Source organism: Pelophylax lessonae (genome assembly GCF_965119305.1).
Source record: "Pelophylax lessonae genome assembly, chromosome: 2".
Taxonomy (NCBI): domain Eukaryota; kingdom Metazoa; phylum Chordata; class Amphibia; order Anura; family Ranidae; genus Pelophylax; species Pelophylax lessonae.
In genome coordinates this window covers 278868545-278894519 of record NC_138769.1, presented here as the reverse complement: position 1 = coordinate 278894519, position 25975 = coordinate 278868545, and the positions used below count along the sequence as shown (strand labels likewise).

Below are 25975 nucleotides of genomic sequence, written 5' to 3'. Positions count from 1 at the left end.
AGTGGAAAGGGTGCAGGTGCCTGGCAGTTGTAGGTGTGTGCTGTAGTTTGGAGACACAGGAGTCCTTTCAGTAGTGGTTAGGAGTATGGTCACAAGCTTTGTACAGCAGGAGCCAGACAGACAGGTGCAGAAACAAGATCAGGTTCAAGGTTGGGAACAGGCAGAAGTCCATAACATGCTGGCAGTAGGGTACCAAATCAGGAAGCGAAGATGTAGTCATAAATCCAAGCCATGGTCTGTAACATAAGCAGGAGGCTGATATAGTAGGCAGGGATAATTCGAGAGAGGTGTCAGACATAGCTGGGTGAAGAACAAGGTTAGCAGACATGGATTAGTATCAGGAATACATGAATCAAAGCTGAAGACAATCCAGCACTGAAGCCTGGCAGACTGTTTCAATAGACTGCTGGGCATGGAGGCATGCTGGGGCTAGGGAATACTCGTGTTATTCTGGTACAGGGCGGCACAGTGGTGTAGTCTGACGCACGCTACGCTGACACGGAAGTCAGGTTCGCAATGTGATACTCCGATGCGCCAGTGCGCATGCGTGAGTGGGCATAAATAGCCGGGGATTTGCAACAGGGCACCACTTCCCTCCAGCAGAGGGAACGTGACGGACGCCCAGGAATCGCTCCAGCTGGATACCTACTCTTATCTCCTTACCACCAACAGTAAGTTAACCATCCCACAATGCTATATTTATGCATTGTCGGATGACTTTATTCAAGTGCCAAAAATGTCTTTTACTTTAGGCTCACTTGCTAATTATTCACCACCAGGGCAAAAAACCGGAACACAGACCGGGACTACCCCCTACTGGTGTACATCTGTAATACAACTACTGTAAGTAACACAGTTACAGTTATACATAAAATGGTCTATTAAAGAGATTTTTCAAAAACTTACCAGGCTGTTCCTATATAATGAGAATTCTCACTTCATTCATAAATATTCTAGGGAAACCACAAGAAGGGACTTCTCCCCCACAAGTCAAACAAAAGTATCCACACATCTGTGTAAGTCAATATATTTTTCTATTCATCACAACATATTTCACCCTATATACCACAGAGACAGTTTTTCCTCTCAAATCCTGTGTGATATACTTGGGAGAACAGACACAAGGGTCCAGGAGCCGACATACACGTCACAAGTATGTGTACACTTACTTTTCCATGCAACAATGGAAAATGCCCACTCTTTGCATATTATATCTTCTGATATTTACCCACTATATATTTTTCAGACATGGTGGACAATTTTTTCCTTGAAAAAGGCAGCGTATTATAAATGCCGAAACGTGTTGGAAATCTTAGATATATTTCTCTGTCGCTCATTGACAGACGTAGTCTTCTTGATTCACAAGAACTGGGTTATGTTGTCTCCGCAGGAGTAGGACTAGGCAGAAAGAAAAAACGTTCTGGCTCCACCCTAGGGGCAGTCCCAGAGGGTATATCCTCCCTCTCTCTGCTACAAGGCATCAGTTTTTTTCTGTCTAGTCAGGAGTAAGGACCTAAGTTCCTTGCTGGGATCTCTGGTCCTGGCAAGATTTTTTTAGAAAAAATATATATTTTTTTTTTTAGGTAGTTTTCTCCAGTGTTTTTTCCTGTGAGATCTTCAAGCAAATATGCCGGACTGGGCGACACTAGTGGTCACCCCAGCCGGCCTACGAGCGCGCGCAGACCATTGCATTGCGCTTGGTCGGCCGCGACACATTCAAGTAAGTATGCGGGGCCGGGCGACGGGCTGGATGTTGAGATCCAGTGGTCACCCCGGTTTCTGCCTACGAGCGCGTGCAGACCAGAGCTCCGCGCTGGGTCGGCCGCGACGGAGTCCCATTGGAGGGACTGACCTTGCGAGTTAAAAGTCTCGCTTGGACGCCAGGAACCAGAGAGTCGAGGCGTCCGGAGTGGTCCGCAACCCCCCACCCCGGTGGAGAGGGTATTGTGAAGAGAGGGTGCCTGTCGGTTCGGTATGGTGAGTAAACGTTCCCTTTTTTCCTCGTTATGAGGCAGTATGAATTATGGGCCCCTCCATACATGGTCAGTATCTGTCTGACACTAAAAGTCCCCCTTGTAAATACAGCATGTGTTTGGTGGGAAGTGGACTTGGTTTGAGAGCTAACACTCTACCCAGCAGACTGTAGTATTACAGCAGACATAGGAGGTATAATCCTACCTTAATTGTAGTGTACCTCCTGCAGATCGATAAACCGCCATTTAGCAGAGATGCAGGTGGATGTGCTGGGAAAAACGATTTCGGCAGTCCGCCGCCATTTTGCCGTAGACCGGGTGCATGAATGTCCTCAGGTCACGCCGGCCGCCATGTTTTTGGAGTCTATTGTCTCCTGTATGGGGGCGGCCATGTTTGATGAGCCCAGCTATCTCGTGGAGAGCTGGGAACGCCGGAAGGCGTACACAGGGGGCGGAGCCACGTCCTTCTACCCGGGAAAACTAACACAGCTCTTTCCAGTCTGTAAAAGACAGACGCTGACTGCAGTTGGTTGGAAACTTCTCTGCATCGGGTGGTGAGCCTTGAGGGTCTCTCTCTCTCTCTCTGTGGGGATCGAGAAGCAGGTACTCTGAGGGGCGCTATTGCGCTAGGGGGATACACATAAAAAAAAAAAAGAGGTATTTTTTATTTAAAAAAAAAAAAGAGATGTTTTTTCTTTTTTACTGGCAAAGTGTCCTGGATTAACATGGACCCTGCCACTCATGTATCTCCACCAGATCCCTTCGAGGGGTCTGCAGGATCCTCCAGCACCCCACTGACAATTGAATCATTGTCAGCTATTATGGAAACTTTTGTGTCCCGGGTGGAAGTGGCTTGTCAGGGACAGGGCGCAAGCCCCCGCCTAACCCCATATTATCTGAAACTTCGGATTCAGAATCTGAGCCTATTTCTGCAGTTGCAGGTACCTCATCTGGGATTGGTGGCTCGGGTACTGTCTCTTCAGACAGTGAGGAGGATGTTTCGGCATCAGCCATAGCCCGAGAGGAAGCGTTGGTAAACGCACTCATTGTATCTGTTCAAGAAACCTTAAGATTACAGGGTACTCCATCGGAAATAGCTGAAACTGAAATCCCCTTTTGGGACTAAGAAACGCATCAAAGTGGCGAAGGTTTTTCCATTGCTCAAATGTTTGGTCAATTCAATCAAAGAAGAATGGAGTCTGCCAAAACGCACTTCTGCTATTTCCAAACGCATTAACAGACGTTATCCGTTTGAGGAAATCCTCATTAAGAAATGGACAGAACCACCTGTGGTGGATTCACCAATTGCTAGATTGAATAAGCCACGGTTATTCCATTAGAAGACGCTCCGTCTTTTAAAAGATCCGGTGGATCGCAAGATAGAAACTATGTCTCGCACCACGTTTTTCCTTGATTGGATCAGCTTTCAGACCAATAATTGCTATTGGGCTGGTTTTGCAGACTGTAACCGAATGGACCAAATGGTTACGCCGGGACTTAGAAGAGGTCCCCCAGGCGGTATAAGATTTGTTGGAACAGATGATACAGGGGTTACAGTTTGTGTGTGATGCGGCGTTAGACGCCACTCCATTTTTGGCGAGAGCATCAGTTTCAGCAGTGGTTCTCAGGCGTACACTGTGGCTAAAAGGTTGGTTAGCCGACCAAGGTTCCAAAAAAGCATTGGCTAATATCCCCTTTTTAGGAGAGCGTTTATTTGGAGCCAACTTAGATGAGATCATTAAGGATCTCACGGGTGGAAAGAGCACCTTTTTACCGCAAAATGCTAAGGGTAAAGGAACTCGTCAAAGACGAGGGCCTTCTTTCTCTGCTCACAAAAAGTTTTTTCGCCCCGCGGGTGAAAAAATTAAGTCCTCCAAAGCTCCTTCAGGAGGCTTCAGGGGACGTTGGTCGGGCAAGCAAAAGCCCGCCCCCTCCAGACCTGAAGATAAGTCAACCAAAGCCTGAAGGTGCGCCCCCACCCATAATTGGGGTGGGGGGACATCTTCGCCGGTTCCCGGATCCATGGCTTTCCAGAATCCCGGACAAGTGGGTTTGCGAAATCATAAGATCAGGGTACAAGATCGAGTTTCGATCCCTCCCACCGGCGCGATTCTTCCCTTCCAATATCCAACTATCCCCGGATCGTTTAGAAGATCTGTGGAGAGCAGTCACGGATTTACTACAACAAGGAGTGGTAGTCCACATTCCTTGGACAGAACGTTTTTTTTCTAGGGTTTTATTCAAACCTATTTACAATACTCAGGAAAGAGGGCAAAGTGCGTCCAATTCTGGACTTAAGGGCACTCAATTCCTTTCTCAACATAAGAAAATTCAAAATGGAATCCAGTAGCAGCCTTCCTCCATTCAGGGGATGTCCTAGCGTCCATAGAATCTAGGACGCCTATCTTCACATTCCCATTTTCGCAGGGAGAACCACTATCAGTTTGTGGCGTTACCTTTTGGTCTCGCCACGGCTCCTCGGGTCTTCACGAAGGTGTTGGCCCCAATGTTGGCACTACTGCGCCAAAGAGGCATATCGATTCTAGGTTACCTAGACGATCTCCTGCTTCATGCAGAGTCTCTTCAGACCCTGCTACAAAACCTAGAAATTACTATAATTTCTTTACAGGAATTCGGGTGGCTGGTGAACTAGCAAAAGTCATTTCTGGTTCCCACCCAGAGGCTCGAATATCTGGGTCTAATTCTAGACACGTTCAGGACAAGAGTTTTCCTTCCGGTAGGGAAACTCCAGAAGATTCAATCAGCAGTCCAGTTGTTACTATCCAACAGCTGGTCTTCTCTTCGAACTTGCATGAGGGTTCTGGGGTTGATGGTGGCTTCCTTTGAAGCAGTCCCATTTGCCCAGTCCCATACCCGAATTCTTCAGCAAGAGATTCTTCTCAGATGGAATCGGAATCCGGAATCCCTGGACAATCGGATCCGATTGAGCAAACAGACCAGAGAGTCTCTGGTCTGGTGGCTTCGGTCTCCGATGCTCAGCCAGGGAAAGTCATTTCTGCCAATATATTGGACGATAGTGACCACGGATGCCAGCCTATCCGGATGGGGAGGAATTCTCGGTCTGTTATCCGTTCAGGGACTTTGGTCCCCGGAAGAATCCAGGTTACCGATAAATGTGTTGGAACTGAGAGCGATCAGACTTTGTCTGATTCACTGGACCGAGCAGCTCCAGGGCAGCCCGGTTCGGATCCAGTTGGACAACGCCACGGCCGTGGCTTATGTCAATCACCAGGGGGGGCACCAAGAGTGTCCGAGCGGCCAAGGAAGTGGCTTGCATTCTTCGCTGGGCGGAACGATTTGTTCCAGCTATCTCTGCGGTGTTCATTCCGGGGGTGGAAAATTGGCAGGCAGATTATCTCAGCCGTCAGACTCCGGATCAGGGGGAATGGTCCCTCCATCCAGAAGTTTTCCACCAGTTGTGCCTACGTTGGGGCACCCCGGATGTGGATCTGTTGGCATCACGATTCAACAGAAAAAGTACAGAGATTCGTGGCTCGCTCCCGCGATCCTCTAGCAGAGACCGCAGAAGCACTGGTCACCCCGTGGGGGCAATACCAGCTAATGTATGCCTTCCCTCCTCTTGGGTTACTGCCAAGACTTCTTCGCAGGATAGAGGAGGAAGGAATTCCAGTAATCCTGGTAGCTCTGGACTGGCCTCGTCGAGCTTGATACGCCGACTTGGTCAGACTGGTGGCGGACGTCCCGTGGAGACTTCCTCTCAGGGAGGATCTACTGTCTCAGGGACCGATCTTCCATCCTGCTTTACGATCGCTGGTTTTTAAACGGCCTGGTTATTGAGACCCAGGTGCTGAAGGACAAGGGATTGTCAGCTTCAGTTATTCCTACTCTAGTTAAAACAAGGAAAGCGACTTCCAGAAAGATTAACATCGTACATGGAAGTCTTATATTGTGTGGTGTGAATCCCTTGGGTTCCATCTACATCTGTATTCGGTAGCCCGAATATTGGCTTTTCTGCAACAGGGAGTTGAGCAGAAGCTGGCCTTGAGTGTTATCAAGGGTCTGGTTTCAGCATTTGCTATCTTCTTTCAGAAGCCTTTGGCTACTTATTCCTTGGTGCGGAATTTCATACAGGGGCTGCGACACCTGGCTCCGCCAGTGCACGCGCCGTTACCATCCTGGGATCTTAATTTGGTGCTGTCGGTTCTTCAGACACCTCCCTTTGAAAATATCAGGGAGATTCCCTTGCTTATTTTATCCCAGAAGGTGGCCTTCTTGGTGGCTATCACTTCTGCACGCAGGGTGTCAGAACTGGCTGCATTATCCTGTTGTTCCCCAGATCTGGTGGTTCATAGTGATAAGGTTGTTCTTCATCCGAATCCATCCTTCCTTCCTAAGGTGGTTTCAAAGTTTCATTGAATGAGGACAGTGTATTGTCCTTCCTATGTCCTTAGCCCAATCATCCTCGAGAATTTGCATGGCATTCCTTGGATGTAGTTTGGGCGATCAGGATATATTTGAATACTACGGATTCAATTTGTAAGACGGATTCACTGTTTGTGATCACGGATGGCCCTAAGAAGGGGTTGCCTGTTTCTGCCGCGACCATCTTTAGATGGATCAGACAGACGTTGGTATAGGCTTATTCTATCCAAGGGTCGGGATCCCCCGTTCCCTGTTAAGGCGCATTCTACTCGGGCGCTTAGAGTTTCCTGGACCTTCCGCCTTCAGGCGTCAGTGGTTCAGGTTTTCAAGAGGACTGTTTGGTCGTCGGTTCATACCTTTACTATATTGTATAAGGTTTATGTGATGGCATCGTCAGATGCCTCTTCTGGCCGCAAGGTTCCTGCAGGCCACTGTTTGAGGAGACTGTTGGTCTACCTCGAGGATTTGTGGGGTAGGTCTCATCTGTTTACTCGATGAGTCCTTTGATACTTTTGGTTGGCTCCGGTTGGGCCTTCTAGATTGGATTTTGATTTCTGTCAATCCCACCCCTCATTTGTGGCACTGCTTCTGGATGTCCCAGTTCTTGTGAATCAAGAAGACTACGTCTGTCAATGAGCGACAGAGAAAATCGGATTTTTGTAAGATCTTACCGTAAAATCCTTTTCTCTTAGCTCATTGACAGACGTAGTACCCGCCCCTCTATCATTGAGTTGGGTTGGGTTAAATTCTCTGTTGCTGCTTTGTGACAGAACTGATGCCTTGTAGCAGAGAGAGGGAGGATATACCCTCTGGGACTGCCCCTAGGGTGGAGCCAGAACGTTTTTTCTTTCTGCCTAGTCCTACTCCTGCGGAGACAACATAACCCAGTTCTTGTGAATCAAGAAGACTACGTCTGTCAATGAGCTAAGAGAAAAGGATTTTACGGTAAGATCTTACAAAAATCCGATTTCTCTCTCAAACAGTTCCAATACCTCACATATGAGCAAGAACAGACAGAGAATTATATCATTGTCACCATTCACTTTGTCACTTCTTTCTACCTAATTTCACAATCACATTTGGGTCTATAACCCATCCACACAATTAATGTATTGTATGTATCATTTATGAAATTTTGCTTTCAATAAATTTTTAATAATTACCTATTATATTACTTGATTGAGCCCCTAAAGTCCCACTCCTTTGGCCAGAGGCACCAAACATTGTTTGAAGAATTTATTTTGGGATGTTGGCTACACCTACCACAATAGGCCCCTAGGGATCACGATACAATTTACCAGTGGTGTAGTGGTTAGCACTTTCACCTAGCAGCAGAAGGGTCGCTGGTTCGAATCCCAACCACGACACTACCTGCCTGGAGTTTGCATGTTCTCCCTGTGCCTGCGTGGGTTTTCTCCGGGTACTCCGGTTTCCTCCCACACTCCAAAGACATGCTGGTAGGTTAATTGGATCCTGTATAAAATTGGCCCTACTATGTATGTATGAATGTGAGTTCAGGACCTTAGATTGTACGCTCCTTGAGGGCAGGGACTGATGTGAATGTGTAATGTATATGTAAAGCGCTGCGTAAATTGACAGCGCTATATAAGTACCTGAAATAATAATAATAATACCCATGGTACCATGTCCCGTATTGATCTATGTTTACTCCCTCCAGAACTATTAAGACTACTGTCAGATAGTAAATACCTCCCTAGAGCAATATCCGACCACTCACCCTTATTGGTGGACCTCGCTCGAGGCACTAGTAATTATGAATTGTGGAGATTGAGCCCACTCTAGCTTGCTGACTCAGCAGTTACCGACCAGGGGTTGGCCAAAATGAATGCATGTGAAAAAGGGGGGTGGATATTGCGCTCAACAATAGTGCTCACGATAAAGTGCTAATATGCATAAATATAAAAGCTGATGTATGATCTAAAATTGCTAAAACCATTTATAGCTCCAACTACAACAATGGATAAAAGCAGAAGACCAGCTTATACATGTGTAAATAAATAAATAAATAAAAGTCCTTAAAGTGCTTGAGTCAAAGTGATTAGTGATTAATCTCAGCAATGTAAGCAGCGTGGAAATGATGGAAAGCCTTCACCTCAAAAAAACTTAACCCAGTGCTCTGATTAGGTACTTCTTACCAGAAGGATATGACCCCTTAATTACAGGGGGTCATAATCGGCATTGATATCCATATAAGCTCCAAGTCATCCTTATCATTGTCTTCTCACCAACAAAGGAATAAGACCAGGCATTATAGGGAACTCCGATTATGGGGACATCCAAAAAATGCAAAATAGAAAGAAGACTCCAATGGTGTAGTATGCCAATGTAACAACAATTTAATGTTAAAATTGCACTTACTCCATTACACTTGAATTTCCGCCTTCTAAAGAAAATAAAACAACGATGGGTTCGGTGGATGGAACGCCGCTCCACGCCTGCGTTCCGCCAACCCGGAACTCTACGGTCTCACGATCCCGGCGCACGTTTCGTCAGGCCGTGCTGACGTCATCAGGGGATCATGTGACCGTACATTTCCTTAGGCTTAATATAGAGACTACACAACTCTCCAGCATCCAATCACGATCCTCCGGTGCACGAACCGCCCATTCTGTTACAGATTGATAGGTTCTTCCTTTCCTAAGGATGCCTCCCGGGGTCATTTTAAAGGAATTTATGGATAAAAAACGCATCTTATGGCTAAGCAATCAGCTTATTGGAAACCACAATGTGTAATAAATTACAGATTAATAGGTTCTTCCTTTCCTAAGGATGCCTCCCGGGATAATTTTAAAGGAATATATGGATGAAAAAAACATCTTACGGCCAAGCAATCAGCTTATTGGAAACCGCAATGTGTAATACATTTCTATTAACCCAATATTTATTCCGAATTCATAAATAAATAATTCTAAGTGATGGGATGCTGTTTACAATAGATTAATAAAAAGTATAATTTTATTGATGGATCAATTAAAATAATTTTATACTAAAATTGACATCTTAAATATTATTTATATAAAATTGGTGTATTATATCACAATACCTTAAAATATTTTATTATAAATATCAATCATCAAAATTGAAATATATGGTTAAGAATGGTGATGCGAGTCCACTAAAATTAGTTAAAGAATTAAAAATTAAAGGTTGGAATTTAAAAATTGGAAATAAAACAATTTAAATCAATATCAATATTCATACCTAAAGGTTGTTTAGTATTCATTTTGTAGATCCACTGGGTCTCATTCATAGAGATTTCTTGGGTTATGTTTCCCCCTCAACAGTGGTTGTCAACTGTGTCTATACCACAAAAGGACATCAAAGATGGGTCTCTATTGTGGTACAAACGGAAATGATTAGAGAGGCTGTGTTTCGGGAAGCCTCTCTTCACATTTCCAACATGTTCATTAATCCTGACAGACAGTTGGCGGGTTGTCCTACCTTCATACTGTAACCCGCAGGGGCAACTTATTAGGTAGGTTACATGTGTGGATCTACATGAAATGAGTCTATTAATTTTGAATTTTTTCCCTGTAGCTTTAGATTTCCAATTTTTAAATTCCAACCTTTAATTTTTAATTCTTTAACTAATTTTAGTGGACTCGCATCACCATTCTTAACCATATATTTCAATTTTGATGATTGATATTTATAATAAAATATTTTAAGGGAATTGTGATATAATACACCAATTTTATATAAATAATATTTAAGATGTCAATTTTAGTATAAAATTATTTTAATTGATCCATCAATAAAATTATACTTTTTATTAATCTATTGTAAACAGCATCCCATCACTTAGAATTATTTATTTATGAATTCGGAATAAATATTGGGTTAATAGAAATTTATTACACATTGTGGTTTCCAATAAGCTGATTGCTTGGCCGTAAGATGTGTTTTTCATCCATATATTCCTTTAAAATTATCCCGGGAGGCATCCTTAGGAAAGGAAGAACCTATTAATCTGTAATTTATTACACATTGCGGTTTCCAATAAGCCGATTGCTTAGCCGTAAGATGCGTTTTTTATCCATACATTCCTTTAAAATGACCCCGGGAGGCATCCTTAGGAAAGGAAGAACCTATCAATCTGTAACAGAATGGGCGGTTCGTGCACCGGAGGATCGTGATTGGATGCTGGAGAGTTGTGTAGTCTCTATATTAAGCCCAAGGAAATGTACGGTCACATGATCCCCTGATGACGTCAGCACGGTCTGACGAAACTTGCGTCGGGAGCGTGAGACCGTAGAGTTCCGGGTTGGTGGAATGCAGGCGTGGAGCGGCGTTCCATCCACTGAACCCATCGTTGTTGTATTTGCTTTAGAAGGCGGAAATTCAAGTGTAATGGAGTATGTGCAATTTTAACATTAAATTGTTGTTACATTGGCATACTACACCATTGGAGTCTTCTTTCTATTTTGCATTTTTTGGATGTCCCCTTAATCGGAGTTCCCTATAATGCCTGGTCTTATTCCTTTGTTGGTGAGAAGACAATGATAAGGATGACTTGGAGCTTATATGGATATCAATGCTGATTATGACCCCCTGTAATTAAGGGGTCATATCCTTCTGGTAAGAAGTACCTAAAAAGAGCACTGGGTGAAGGTTTTTTGAGGTGAAGGCTTTCCATCATTTCCACCAAGTCCACGCTGTTTACGTTGCTGAGATTAATCACTAATCACTTTGACTCAAGCACTTTAAGGACTTTTATTTATTTACACATGTATAAGCTGGTCTTCTGCTTTTATCCATTGTTGTAGTTGGAGCTATAAATGGTTTTAGCAATTTTAGATCATACATCAGCTTTTATATTTATGCATATTAGCACTTTATCGTGAGCACTATTGTTGAGCGCAATATCCACCCCCCTTTTTCACATTTATCACGTTTTTATAAGTTTTTTTGTTTGCTGCTCGCAAGTGTGGAAGAGATTCCCACAAACCACAAATCATTATACTCACTAATATTATTTGTTATTTATTATCTAATATTTTACAAAAAGTTTATTTATTTAGCACATATTAGTGCAATTAATCCATTTGCGCAGTTCATTTTTGGTTATCACCATTTTTCCTACAAAATGAATGCATATTGGTTATTAAACACACAGACTATTTATTTCAACCCTTATGCTATAGGATGCCTTTAAAAGCTACCATGAGAGGTGCATTCTACTCTGCCATTGGAGCAGCCAGGAAAGCTGGTCCATCTAAGTTGACTGATGCAGAACAAGTGCTACATGCGGCTGAACTGCAATACACTACTACCCCCACCACACATAATCATGCTATTTGGCGAAATAAGGCCCGGGAACTAGACCTAGTTCTTATAGAACATACCCAAAAGAAAATCCTATATCAAAATCAAAGAATATTCAAACTAGGAGATAAAAATAGCCGTCTTTTAGCGTATTTAGCAAAACCAGAATATCAACCTAGTACTAGAAGTGTACCTGAAGTGGTTGAGACCTTTGTATCGTTGTACACTGCACTTTATAAAACCAGAGCACATTATACTATTGTAGAACTGGATGATTTTTTATATAAGAATTACCTCTCTAAATTGTCTAACAGTCAAATCTCATTTCTAGAATCACCGTTAACACCTGAGGAAATAGCTGGGGCTATTGGTACTTTGCGCGTAACAAAACACCGGGGCTTGATGGATTCCCGGTGGAATGGTACCTGCATTATAAGGAACTGCTAGTGCCTCACCTACTCCAAGTATTCATATTTGCCTTGAAGGAGATAGCTTGCCACCCTCCATGACTGAAACTTTGATTGTGCTGATCCCAAAGCCACATAAGGACCTTCTCCACTGCTAATCGTATCACCCTATCTCGTTAATAAATACAGTTGTTAAAATTTTGGCCAAAGTCCTTGCACGACGTCTAAATGAAGTCGTCACTACTGTTGTAGGAGCGGATCAGACTGGGTTCATTCTGGGGAGGTCCACTTCTATTAATCTAACCAGACTATTTACTAACATCCAGACTGTACATGAAGCTGTGGGTTCCGGGGTTGTTATAACGCTGGACACCCACAAAGCGTTCGACTCAGTGGAGTGGCCCTATTTACTGGAGGTGTTGGCAAAATTTTGGCTTTGGAGATAAATACTCTATTATAAACCACGAGCCAGAATACGGGTGAATAACTATATCTCTGATACCTTTCTAATAACTTGAGGCACTAGGCAGGGCTGCCCCCTGTCACCTCTATTGTTCACCCTGGCCATAGAACCTCTGGCTCAACTAATACGCTCCCATCCAGGAATAGCTGGGTTAATGATGAATGGACTAGAAGAAAAAGTCTCACTTTACACTGATGATATGCTGATATATCTTGCCGATTCGCATACTTGCCTCCCCACACTACTCACAGTTATTCAACAATTTGGCCATTTCTTGGGTGTCCGGGTGAATTGGGATAAGTCTACCTTGTTTCCCATAGACCTACAAGTTACACAATCCCCCCGTTTCCTGCCCCCTAAGGATGGTGGAAAGGATTCGGTATCTAGGTGTTGAAATAAAGCTACCTCTTTCCCGATACTTTGCTAACAATCTGGACCCGCCTTTTACCCGGCTCAAAAATACACTAAAACTCTGGGCTAATATACCCCTGGGTAAAATCAATATTGTTAACCACTTGCCGACCGCCGCAAGTACATATACTGCGGCAGTCAGCCCCGGCCAGGCAAAGTGACGTAACGGTACGTCACTAGCCTGTCACTCGCTTGTGAGCCAATCGCGGGCGAGCGCACGCCCGCTGAGGCGCGCGCCCGCCCCGGCTTGTTCCCTAACAAGTCAGTGCGTGTGACCGGCGGCCTCGATGTCTGCCGGTCACTCGCGATTGTTCTCCGGGAAGGGAGAAAGGCAGGCGGCTAATGTAAACAAGCCGCCTGTCATTCTCCCCTGTGTAAAAATGGAGATCAGACGGTTCTACTATGTAGGACCGTTGATCTCTGTTTTTACACTAGTAGCCATGTCCAATCACAGTTAGAAACACGCCCCTAGGACACACTTAACCCCTCCCTCTCCAATACAGTTAACCACTTCCCTGCCAGTGTCATTTTTACAGTAACAGTGCATATGTATAGCACTGATTACTGCAGTAATGTCACTGGTAACCCCAAAAGTGTCAAAAATGTCAGTCATGTCCGCCGCAATGTCGCAGTCCCGCAAAAAAAATCGCAGATCGCCGCCATTACTCGTTAAAAAAAATGACAAAAATCTTTCCCTTTGTTAGTAAACGCGATAACTTTTGCGCAAACCAATCAAAATACGCTTTTTGCGATTTTTTTTTTTACCAAACATATGTAGCATAAAACAAATTGGCTGAAAATGTTAAAACATTTTGATTTTTACATTTTTTGGGGGGAATTTCATATAAAAAAATTTGAAAAATATTGTTATTTTTGCAAAATTGACACTCTTTTTTTGTTTATAACGCATGATCAAAAAATCGCACAGGTGATCAAATACCACCAAAAGAAAGCTCTGTTTGTGGGAAAAAAAGGACGTCAAATTTGTTTAGGTACAGCGTCGCACCACCGTGCAATTGTCCGTTAAATTCACGCAGTGCCGAATCGCAAAATACCCCCTGGTCAGGAAGGGGGTAAAATCTTCCGGGGCTTAAGTGGTTAAAATGATCTTCTTGCCATGTTTTCTTTATATACTAGGTAATTCTCCGGTGTACATCCCCAAGCGTCGCTTTCAAGAGATCGATTCCATACTAACCTCCCTTATTTGTCGGTGACCGGGCCACCAGGACCGCCAGAGACACTCTACAACTGCTTATCCTGGAGGGAGGCCTTGCTGCACCCAATCTCCAACTCTCCTGTATAGCATCCCAATTGGCCCAATGCGATTGGTGGTTTTACCCTGAAGCTAATAATGCTTTAGAGGAGAAGAGTTTTAACCTCAGGCAACGGGGGAGGGGGGAGTTCTTTTCTGTTAGAGCTACAAGATTGTGGAATTCTCTACCACAAGAGGTGGTTTCTGCGGGAAGTATGGTGGCTTTCAAAAGACTCTTAGACGTACATCTCAAGGATCAGAACATTCAGGGGTATGCTAGAGGATTACGGCCACACACACCTACACAGGTTGAACTGGATGGACTATTGTCTTTATTCAACCTCACCTACTATGTAACTATGTAAATGCTCATTCCCATTCAGCACCTGCTAATTCCCATGCAGCAAGTGCTCATTCTAATGTGCGTGTGCAGAATCATGGGAATAGGCTAAGATGAGCACAGACTGAAATGTGCACATGCTTTAGCGCATACGTGTGAGCACATGCACACACATGTAGGCATGCGCACGTATCCACAGATTCTGTCGCCCAGCAGCCTATTTTTTTTTTTTAATAAAGGTAAGCTTTATTGTACAGTTGAAGCATTACATACATCAATCATTGAAAAAATATATATATATATATATTTTTTTAACATAAACAAGAACAAAAATTGTGCCAGTATATCGAATGCCCATACATGACATATCATTTGCATAGTTATCTTAGTGTATATCAAACACGGGGGGGGGGGGACCGGAGGGATGAGGGGAGGGTGGGGAGAGGGAAAGGGGGAGGAAAAGAGGTTATACATTCACCACTTGAATGATGGATCACACATCTTTATCTGCTTAAGAGGTATCATTTTCCGCTAGCGAAATTGTGGAGTTAAATTCTACCCAAATGGACTAAATTTTGTTGAATTCTTTCAGCCTCTAGCCTCATACATGATTTTATATAGGGGAAGTACTTGGATGATTAATGAAAGCCAGAGTGGAATGTCCGGGGGAGTTTGTGATCTCCAGCGCAAGGCTATGGATTTTTTTTTTTTTTTTTTTGCATAAAAGAAGGCCAATCTCAGAAATATTTTGGTACGACCAGGGATACCATCATCATAAATATGTCCCAGCACGCAACTTAGAGGATTACAGATATTAGGCAATTGTGTAAGGTTGCCGATAAACTCCGTCACTGCAGACCAGAAACTCCTTATCGGTAATAGGCTTCACATGGAAGAAGGTACGCTCAGCCCAAGAGCATTTTACACAGATAGGAGATGGTAATTTGCCAATACGATACAGGAATTTGGGTGTATAGTACGCTCTATATAGAAATTTCAGCTGGATTACTTTGTCTCTAGAGGAAATTACCAATGGGATTTGTAAAGGAAGGATATCTTGCGACACCTCCTCCGTAAGGTTTGGAATATTTGTCCTCCAAAGGAATTCAGTGGCTGATAATCTATTGGTTTTAGAATGTAATAAAGCGGTATAATACTTGGGACACTAGTTTACCATGAGATGGCTTTTTGAGTAACTTCTCTAATGCAGAGGGTTGAAGTGACACACTGTGTAATCCAAATTGTGCAGCTGCGGTGTCTCAACTGGAGATACCTGAAGTGGGCGGTAGTAGGTAGCTTGTATTTGTGTTGTAGGTAAGCAAATGAAGAGAGTATAGGTGAGAAACTCGTTTTATTCCATGTTTGGCCCAAAAGGCGTCATTAGTTCTATGAAAGAATTCTTTAAATCTCGGATTATGCCATATAGGGGCATTAGGGGAATAGTCTGTAGTCGATTTGCATGAAAATGAGCACCCACTGCATGAGATCTCTGACATCCTCAAGGTCAAACCTGACAGGCTGGTGAGGGGTCCTAGATCCTTTTCAGTGCAGGAGACTAGGAGGAATCCAGTCTTTTGCTTAACATAAGCTGTGAGCGCTTTGGTGGTCTCGACAACATTTCTTTTGAAAAGGGGCCAATAGTGTAGTAGGTAGCCCTTCTGCCTTGCAGCACTGAGATCCTCAGTTTGTATCCACTATTTACATCACCTATCAGGTAGGAACTAGAAGCCTTGTCACAGCAAGGACATTAGCAGGATTGGTTTTGGGCAGAATTTTGTGTTCTGACTCTGCTTACTGTTTACATCTCAGATGGATTATGGAACTTTAGTTTTACCCCGACGTCTGGGCCTGGCTTCAGGGGGCAGGGCCCTGTGCTCAAAAGTGTTCTAGGTTCTGTGCCACAGGTGGAGGATGCCGGATTTTTAATCCTATGGTTTCCAAATTCCACTAACAGGGGGATCAGGTTAGTCACTAGGTGCAGGATCTTTTTTTGGAGCAGCAGATGGTCTGATAGACCCATTAAGTTGGAACAGGCTTATCTGCACCCGTCTCCTCTGCAACCTTCCTCTCAATTGCTCCTCAAAATTGAGGATTTTGCATTGATCCTCCTACTTTCAGATTGGCCCCGGGGGCTGTGGTCTCCAACCTGCCATATGGTGTAGATCTCTCAGTCCCATGGATTAATTTCCCATCCTATTTCATGGTGGCTAACTTTTTATGACTTTGCTTAAAGCCCAGATCTTTGGAGATAGTATTATCTTTGATTGTGCATCTTCCATGCAGTAAATATTAGGATCTTGGCATTCCCTGATCTCTACCTTCAAGTATGGAAGCATAATTTGCCTGTTGCTGATAAAGGGGCTTTCGTCCCAGGAATTACCCCATGGAAAGAGTCCTGTCCTGGCCTACAGTCAGGTCTGTTTCACTGTTTGCATCTTTGATATTTACCTGCATTACACTCTTTTCCAGGATTGCTAGCATTATATTCCTTATAGGATTATTTGGGTGCATCCTAGTAGTTTCTTTAGTGTGACCACCTATGACTTCTTTGAATTGAGTATGTTTTTTTGAGTTGGAAACTTGAGCTCCATTTGTGCCTTTTAGGTATTTTTTTTACCTTTCCATCCTTATTCTCTGGGCCATTTATCTGGTTTCTTTCACCTCTGGTGGTGTCTTGTCTGAGTTTGAGTGGTATTGGGGTCAGAACCGTTTTCTTTCCTAATATAGCTCTGACTTCCATCTCAACCAGGACATGGTTCCCTCATCTCTGTCTGGCTTCAGCACCTCAGAAGGGGATTTTCTCTTCACTGTCTATATTAGTTTATACTGTGCCAGTTTACTTCACAGCCATAGACTATCTGTTTAAGCCCCTGGAAGAGGCATTGTAACGCTGAGCGCTCTGGTCCCTGCTTCTGGACTGGAGCGCTCGCAGCGTTCCTTCCAGATCCACTCACCTGTGCCCGCTCAGGCTCCTTCCTCCGCTCCCCGCTCACGTGGTTCCCGGCGCGTGCGCCCCTGCACCATAGGGCACGCGCGCCGGTTGTTTGAAATTTAAGGGGCCTGGTCCAAACCTCCCTTCCTGTTTCCTGTGACCTGTTTCCTGTTTCTTATATAAACCCACTCCCCCTTCCTGTCCTTGCCGGATCTTGTTGCCATTGTGCCTTGAGAAAGCGTTTGGTGTATTTTCCCTGCCTGTGTATCTGACCTTCTGCCGTTGCCCCTGACTACGAACCGTTGCCGCCTGCCTTGACCTTCTGCTTCGTCTGACCCTGCCTTTGCCTTGTCCTTCTGTACCACGCCTGAATCAGCTGTCCGTGAGGTTGAGCCGTTACCGGAGGATACGACCTGGTTGCTACCGCCGCAGCAAGTCCATCCCGCCTTGCGGCGGGCTCTGGTGAAAACCGGTAGTAACTTAGAACCGGTCGCCTCGTACGGTCCACGCCATTCCCTCACTGACACAGAGGATCCACCCCTAGTGTCTTCTTTGGCCGCTAGTCCGGACCCTGACAGGCATCTGGGTTCCTAGGGTTTTTTACTTGGATGGAACTGGTCATTGCATATTACTCTGTTGGGGACCTTTTTTTTTCTCTGTATCCTGTTTGTTTCTCACCTGTCTTATAGGCATTATAGTGTTACTGCTTTGTAGGAGTTGTGTTAGGTATTAGTTAGGTATCTCCCACCCCCCAGTAGACACATTTTGAGACAGCACAATCCTTTTTTCTGAGAAGAAACCAACACCCTCCCCTCTTTTTTGTCTGCCACCCGTTGTTTTCTACCTTAGGCCTTTTCTACCTCTCTAACTTAGGCTGACCATACACTGCTTTACTTTCAAATGGTTCCTGAAGAATCAGTGAAATATCACAATGTGGATAGTTTTGTGGGTCCCCAATCGCATATGAGTTTGGTAAAATATTACTGGCCAAAAAGTGGCTGCATCCAATCAGATGCAGCTGAGCTGCTGTTTGGGTATTTTGACTGAGGTGGCTATTAGAATACAATTGCCCGGCAGGAAGGATTTTGGATAGCTTAAAGGATAAGTTCACCTTTTTTTCCCTAAATGCAGTGCCCCTATGTACCAATATACCATTAATGTACTTCTTTTCCAGAAATAAAAAAGCTTTCTAGTTATCTTACACACCCCTTACCTCTGTGTCCAGCTGGTTGTATAAAAAAATTCCCAATTACTTCCTAGACAGAACTTGGCATGTGACACAGAAAGAAGTTTACCAGCGGACCTCGTTAGCACACGCTGCATTTGCCCTCCCCCTTCCAGAAGATCACCACCGCCCCTATCAGGTGCACATATTTTTAAAACAAATCAGTGAATATAGTTGTCACTAAACACACAGCCAAAGATCATTCATTTTGCAGCGTGTGCAGGAGCTGAGTGATCAGATAACAGCCTTTGTGGATAGAGCTGTAATATTGAAAACTGGAGAAGAATTTCCTGGGTTCTGTAAAGCTCACCATACACTATATAATCTGATTGTTCAATCTCCTTTAGATCTACTATCAACTATGAAGTGCAAGGGCCTGCCTGATTGCATATAGAGTGATTGGATAGATGGTGTGTGCTCCTATTATAAAGTTTTGGTAAATCTAAAGGAGATTGTACAATCATATTGTGTAGTGTATAGCCACCTTTATACACTTTATAAAATTAAATAGTTGCACTTTCGGTGCTATTAATTGTTAATGGCACACCAAACACAGAAGCATACACACATTTTGCCATGTGAAAAGTGAGCAAAAAAAGCAGCAAAACACACAGTAAAAAACGTTCAACCCACAACATGCCAAAATGTCCCCACAAGCTACTTTGCCACATGAAGCGCAGCCCTTTGAAATCAGTGTCACAGGAAAAACAAGCCAAAAACCATGTGCTCCCACTACACTAAGTGTGAATGGGGCCTAAAGGGAAAATTGGTGTGTTTACACAAGTACAATGAGACTCCATGTACATCTGTGCTTTTCACACACTGAAAATGCATGCTTTGCCTTGAGTTTTAGAAATGCGTTGCAAATGCACCATAAAAAACATACCACACTCTACTGTAAAAAAAGTTCTGGAGCTTCTTAGGGGTGATTGAGTGTAGGGAAGCCTATTGAAGTGAATAGGCTGCACTATGCGTGACAAGCAAAAAGGCTTAAAAATGCCCAAAAACAAAAAGAACGCATGCAGGAATGTGAGTTTCCACTAAGCAGAGATGTGAATGGGGCCTGAGTGTCTCTATTCACTCCCTCCTATGTACTTGTATTAAGTTGGCCATACGCTATGCAATCAAATTGCACAATCTCTGTACAATTTCCTTTAGATTTACCAGAACTATGGAATAAGAGGACCCACCTATCTATCCATTCACTCTGTATCCATTCAGGCAGCCCCATTGCACTACATTGTTGATAGTAGATCTAAAGGAAATTGTACAGCCAGATTGCATAGTGCATTGCCAGCTTAATACAAGCACATAGGAGGGAGTGGATAGGGACACTAGAAGGAAGCAGGAACTTGCATGCATTTTTTTAGCGTTTTTGGAGCAATTTCGCTTGTCATGCATAGGACAGCCCATTCACTGAATAGGCTGCCCTATGCGCAACAATCTCTCCACAGAAGCGCGAGAACTTTATTTTGAGTGGAGCATGGTGCATTTTTACTGTGCTCTTTATTGCGTTTGCAGTGCGTTTTTGAAACAAGTCAAAGCACACATTTTCTGTGCAGTTTGCCATGTGTTTGTAAACACACAGATGTGAATGGAGCCTAAGACCCCGTTCACACTGGGGCGACGCTACTTGCCGGGGCGACCTCACAGGTCGCGGTGCGCAGCTCGCACCGCGACCTCGGAGCGGCCGGCACGGACTTCATATCATTGAAGTCAATGCAGGTCGCTCCAGGTCGCCCCAAAGAAGCTCCGGACCCTTTTTCTAAGTCGGAGCGACTTGTGTCGCTCCTATTAGAATGGGTCCACAGCTACTCTATGGCAGGCGACCTACGGCGACCTGTCAGGCGACCAGGTCACCTGACAGGTCGCCCCACTGTGAACGGAGTCTCACTGTTCTTGTGTAAACATACCAATTTCACTTTCAGGCACCATTCACACCTAGAGTATTTGAAATGCTTTTTCCAGTGATACACATAGGACAGCCTGTTGATTTCAATGGCCTATGCTACAAGTGGCAAAGTAGATCGTGGGGCATTTTGGCGGGTTGCACGTTTTTTACTGTGCATTTTTCGCCCCTTTTTTTCACGTGGCAAGATGTGTGTTTACTTTTGCGTTTGGTGTGCCATTAACAGTTAGTGACAATGAAAGTGCGACAAGTTCATTTCAGATCTATAAAGGTGGCCATACACTATAATCTGTTTGTACAATCTCTGTAAAATTTCCTTTAGATTTATCAAAACTATAGAATAGGAGGACCCACCTATATATCCATTCACTCTGTTTTCAATGAGGCAGGCCCTTGCACTACATCAGTTGTGTCCATCCTGCGGCCCATGGGCTGCATGCAGCCTCAGAGAGTTTAGCATGGGGCCCGGGCCCATCTGGAGGAACATGGGGATGTTGTGCAAACATAGCAGCTGTGGCAGCTTACATTGACAATGTACGCGTGGAGGGATGCCGGGAGGCCAAGCAAACCCAGTTGATGGGTGCAGAATGTGAGCGTAAACTGCTTCCTGTGTCTCACTGGCTCTTATGTCCCAAAGCTACAAAACAGGAAGTTACTGAAGCGTTCTATGGAACACAGCAAGGGCTAAGGTAAGGCCTTGTTCTGAAAATTAAAGAAAGCTTTTATTTTTCTGCAACTGAGGTACATTAATGGTATATCGGTACATAGGGGAGCTGGATTTTAGAAAAAAAAAGGTGAACTTAGCCTTTAACTGAGCTACTTCTAGCATTTCTAGGCTGTGCTTTTGTTTTTTGGTGTCCTAATCCTGAAGATGGCGCTAAAAACTAGATCTCTGCTAGATCTCTGCTAAATCCTTTAATAAATTTAGTGAAAATAATTTTACGGTGAGTACAAAGATTGTATTTTTATTAGAACACTTTGACAGATCATGCAGATCCTCTTGCTTAGTACTCAGGAAGTAGGAAGTGAATAAATTGCATATGTTAGCTAAAAAAAAACAACAACAAAAGGTTAGATAGCAAATACAAACCTTAAAAATCATTTTCCACCATTTTTTAATGAGAAGAAAAAATCATGTGATGGTTGTCCTTTATGCCAAACACTTTACAATAGGACACAATGGGGAAGATATACATAAACCTGGGTCAACCTAAAAACCGGGAAAAAATATTTTAACCAATTACTTTGTTTTTGTTTTCCAGTGGTTGAACCTGAGTGTGATAAAAGTTCAGCTACAACTTACTTCTGGTATAGAGAAGCTCTGGATATTTCAAATTCAATATCAGAAGGAAGAGGGCTAAACTGGAAAATGACACTGTGCTTATTCTGTGCTTGGAGTATTGTAGGAATGGCCATGATTAAAGGCATCCAGTCATCAGGGAAGGTAAAAATGATTTTACTAGTGTTACTGAAATGCTTTTATTTAGAATACTGGTAACTGGGCCTATATTTCTATATTTTCTGACAGCGTTATTCCTTTGAGAGAGCTTACACAATAAAGAAAATGATTTTGTGATTGTATGTAAAAAAAAAAAAAAAAAAAAAAAATATATATATATATATATATATATATATATATATATATATGTGTGTGTATGTATATATATATATATGTGTGTGTATGTGTATATATATATATATATATATATATATATATATATATATATATATATATATATATACAGGTCCTTCTCAAAAAATTAGCATATTGTGATAAAGTTCATTATTTTCTGTAATGTACTGATAAACATTAGACTTTCATATATTTTAGATTCATTACACACAACTGAAGTAGTGCAAGCCTTTTATTGTTTTAATATTGATGATTTTGGCATACAGCTCATGAAAACCCAAAATTCTTATCTCAAAAAATTAGCATATTTCATCTGACCAATAAAAGAAAAGTGTTTTTAATACAAAAAAAGTCACCTTCAAATAATTATGTTCAGTTATGCACTCAATACTTGGTTGGGAATCCTTTTGCAGAAATGACTGCTTCCATGCGGCGTGGCATGGAGGCAATCAGCCTGTGGCACTGCTGAGGTGTTATGGAGGCCCAGGATGCTTCGATAGCGGCCTTGAGCTTATCCAGAGTGTTGGGTCTTGCGTCTCTCAACTTTCTCTTCACAACATCCCACAGATTCTCTATGGGGTTCAGGTCAGGAGAGTTGGCAGGCCAATTGAGCACAGTAATACCATGGTCAGTAAACCATTTACCAGTGGTTTTGGCACTGTGAGCAGGTGCCAGGTCGTGCGGAAAAATGAAATCTTCATCTCCATAAAGCTTTTCAGCAGATGGAAGCATGACGTGCTCCAAAATCTCCTGATAGCTAGCTGCATTGACCCTGCCCTTGATATAACACAGTGGACCAACACCAGCAGCTGACATGGCACCCCAGACCATCACTGACTGTGGGTACTTGACACTGGACTTCAGGCATTTTGGCATTTCCCTCTCCCCAGTCTTCCTCCAGACTCTGGCACCTTGATTTCCGAATGACATGCAAAATTTGCTTTCATCCGAAAAAAGTACTTTGGACCACTGAGCAACAGTCCAGTGCTGCTTCTCTGTAGCCCAGGTCAGGCGCTTCTGCCGCAGTTTCTGGTTCAAAAGTGGCTTGACCTGGGGAATGCGGCACCTGTAGCCCATTTCCTGCACACGCCTGTACACGGTGGCTCTAGATGTTTCTACTCCAGACTCAGTCCACTGCTTCCGCAGGTCCCCCAAGGTCTGGAATCGGTCCTTCTCCACAATCTTCCTCAGGGTCCGGTCACCTCTTCTCGTTGTGCAGCGTTTTCTGCCACACTTTTTCCTTCCCACAGACTTCCCACTGAGGTGCCTTGATACAGCACTCTGGGAACAGCCTATTCATTCAGAAATTTCTTTCTGTGTCTTACCCTCTTGCTTGAGGGTGTCAATGATGGCCTTCTGGACAGCAGTCAGGTCGGCAGTCTTACCCATGATTGCGGTTTTTGAGTAATGAACCAGGCTGGGAGTTTTTAAAAGCCTCAGGAATCTTTTGCAGGTGTATAGAGTTAATTAGTTGATTCAGATGATTAGGTTAATAGCTCGTTTAGAGAACCTTTTCATGATATGCTAATTTTTTGAGAAAGGAATTTTGTTTTTTCATGAGCTGTATGCCAAAATCATCAATATTAAAACAATAAAAGGCTTGCACTACTTCAGTTGTGTGTAATGAATCTAAAATATATGAAAGTCTAATGTTTATCAGTACATTACAGAAAATAATGAACTTTATCACAATATGCTAATTTTTTGAGAAGGACCTGTATATATATATATATGTATGTATATATATATATATATATATATATATGTATATATATATATATATATATATATATATATATATATATATATATATATATATATATATATACACACATTTGAAATTAATGGGTGTGAAAGCATGCTTCGAAGAGTTTTTAAGGGCTAAATAAATATTAACCGCTTCCATACAGAGCAGTTAGACACCCTTCCTGCCCAGACCAATTTTCAGCTTTCAGCACTCTCACAATTTGAATGACAATTGCTCAGTCATGCTACACTGTAACCAAACAAAATTTTTGTCATTTTTTTCACACAAATAGAGCTTTCTTTTGGTGGTATTTGATCACAACTGGGGGTTTTTTTTTCGTGATATATGCAAAAAAAGAGCAAAAATTTTGAAAAAAAACCACTTTTTTTTAGTTTCAATTATGAAATTTTGCAAAAAATAAATTTTTCTTCATACATTTGGGCCAAAATGTATACTGCTACATGTCTCTGGTAAAATTAACCCAAATTAGTGTATATTATTTAGTCTGTGTGAAAGTTATTGAGTCTAGAAGCTATGGTACCAATTACTGAAAATTGATCACACCAGATGTACTGACTGCCTATCTCCTTTCTTGAGGCCCTGAAATGTCAGGACAGTACAAATACCGACCAAATGACCCCTTTTTGTAAAGTAGACAGTCCAAGGTATTTAGTAAGAGGCATGGTGAGTTTTTTGAAGTTGTAATTTTTTCCCACAATTCTTGGGAAAATGAAGAAAAAATTTTTTTTTTCTTTTTTTTCCCACAAAGTTGTCAATTTATAAGCTATTTCTAACACATAGCATGTACACAGCAAAAATTACACCCAAAAATACATTCTGCTACTCCTTCTGAGTATGGCGATACCACATGTGTGAGACTTTTACACAGCCTGGCCACAAAAAGAGACTCCACGTCCAAGAAGCACATTCAGGCGTTCTAGGAGCATAAATACACATAAAACTTTCTTACTACCTATCACACTTTTCAAGGCCCTAGAGCACCAATACAATGGAAAAGTCCACAAAATGACCCCATTTTGGAAAGCAAACACTCCAACGTATATTCTATGAGGCATTATGGGTCGTTTGAACATATCATTTTTTTCCACAGGTTTTTGGAAAATGTGGGAAAAAAATGAAAACTTTTTTTTTTTACACAAAGTTGTCAATTTATAGGATATTCCTAACACATAGCATGTACACAGCAAAAATGACACCCCAAAATACATTCTGCCACTCCTCCTGAGTATGGCAATACCACATGTGTGAGACTTTTTCACAGCCTAGCCATATAGAGGGGCCTAACACCCAAGGAGCATCATCATGCATCCTAGCCACTTGCCTAGGCCTATTTTTGACATTTGGTGTTTACAAGCTAAAATCAGTTGTTTTGCTAGAAAACTGCTTAGAACCCCCAAACATTATATATTTTTTTTTTAGCAGAGACCCTAGAGAATAAAATGGAGATTATTGCAATATTTTTTATCACACCGTATTTGCGTAGCAGTCTTCCAAACGCAATTTTTTTGGAAAAAATTCACTTTTTTTAATTAAAAAATAAGAAACCAAAGTAAAGTTAGCCCAATTTTTTTCCATAATGTGAAAGATAATGTTACGCCGAGTAAATAGATACCCAACATGTCATGTTTCAAAATTGCGCACGCTCACGGAATGGTGACAAACTTTGGTACTTAAAAATCCCCATAGGCGACAATTTAAAAATTTCTACAGGTTGCCATCTTTAAGTTACAGAGGAGGTCTAGGGCTCAAATTATTCCCCTTGCTCTAACGATCGCGGCGATACCTCACATGTGTGGTTTGAACACCGTTTACATATGTGGGCGGGGTTTCTGTATGCATTCGCTTCTGCGCGCGAGCTAACGGGGACAGGGCGCTTTAATTTTTTTTTTTTTTTTTACTATTTATTTTATTTATTATTTTTTATTTTTACACCGTTTAAAAAAAAAAAAAAAATTATAATTTTTATTTCTAT

The 25975-nt window shown here is 42.7% G+C and overlaps 1 protein-coding gene across 1 annotated transcript in view; it reads left to right on the top strand.

Moving 5' to 3' along the window:
• Window positions 1-25975, top strand: part of SLC6A17 (solute carrier family 6 member 17) — a 1289761-nt gene that overhangs the window by 367753 nt on the left and 896033 nt on the right. The window contains exon 4 of the mRNA XM_082246730.1: window positions 21865-22046. Within this exon, the coding sequence (XP_082102856.1) occupies window positions 21865-22046 (182 nt within the window). The remainder of the gene's footprint in view (window positions 1-21864; window positions 22047-25975) is intronic.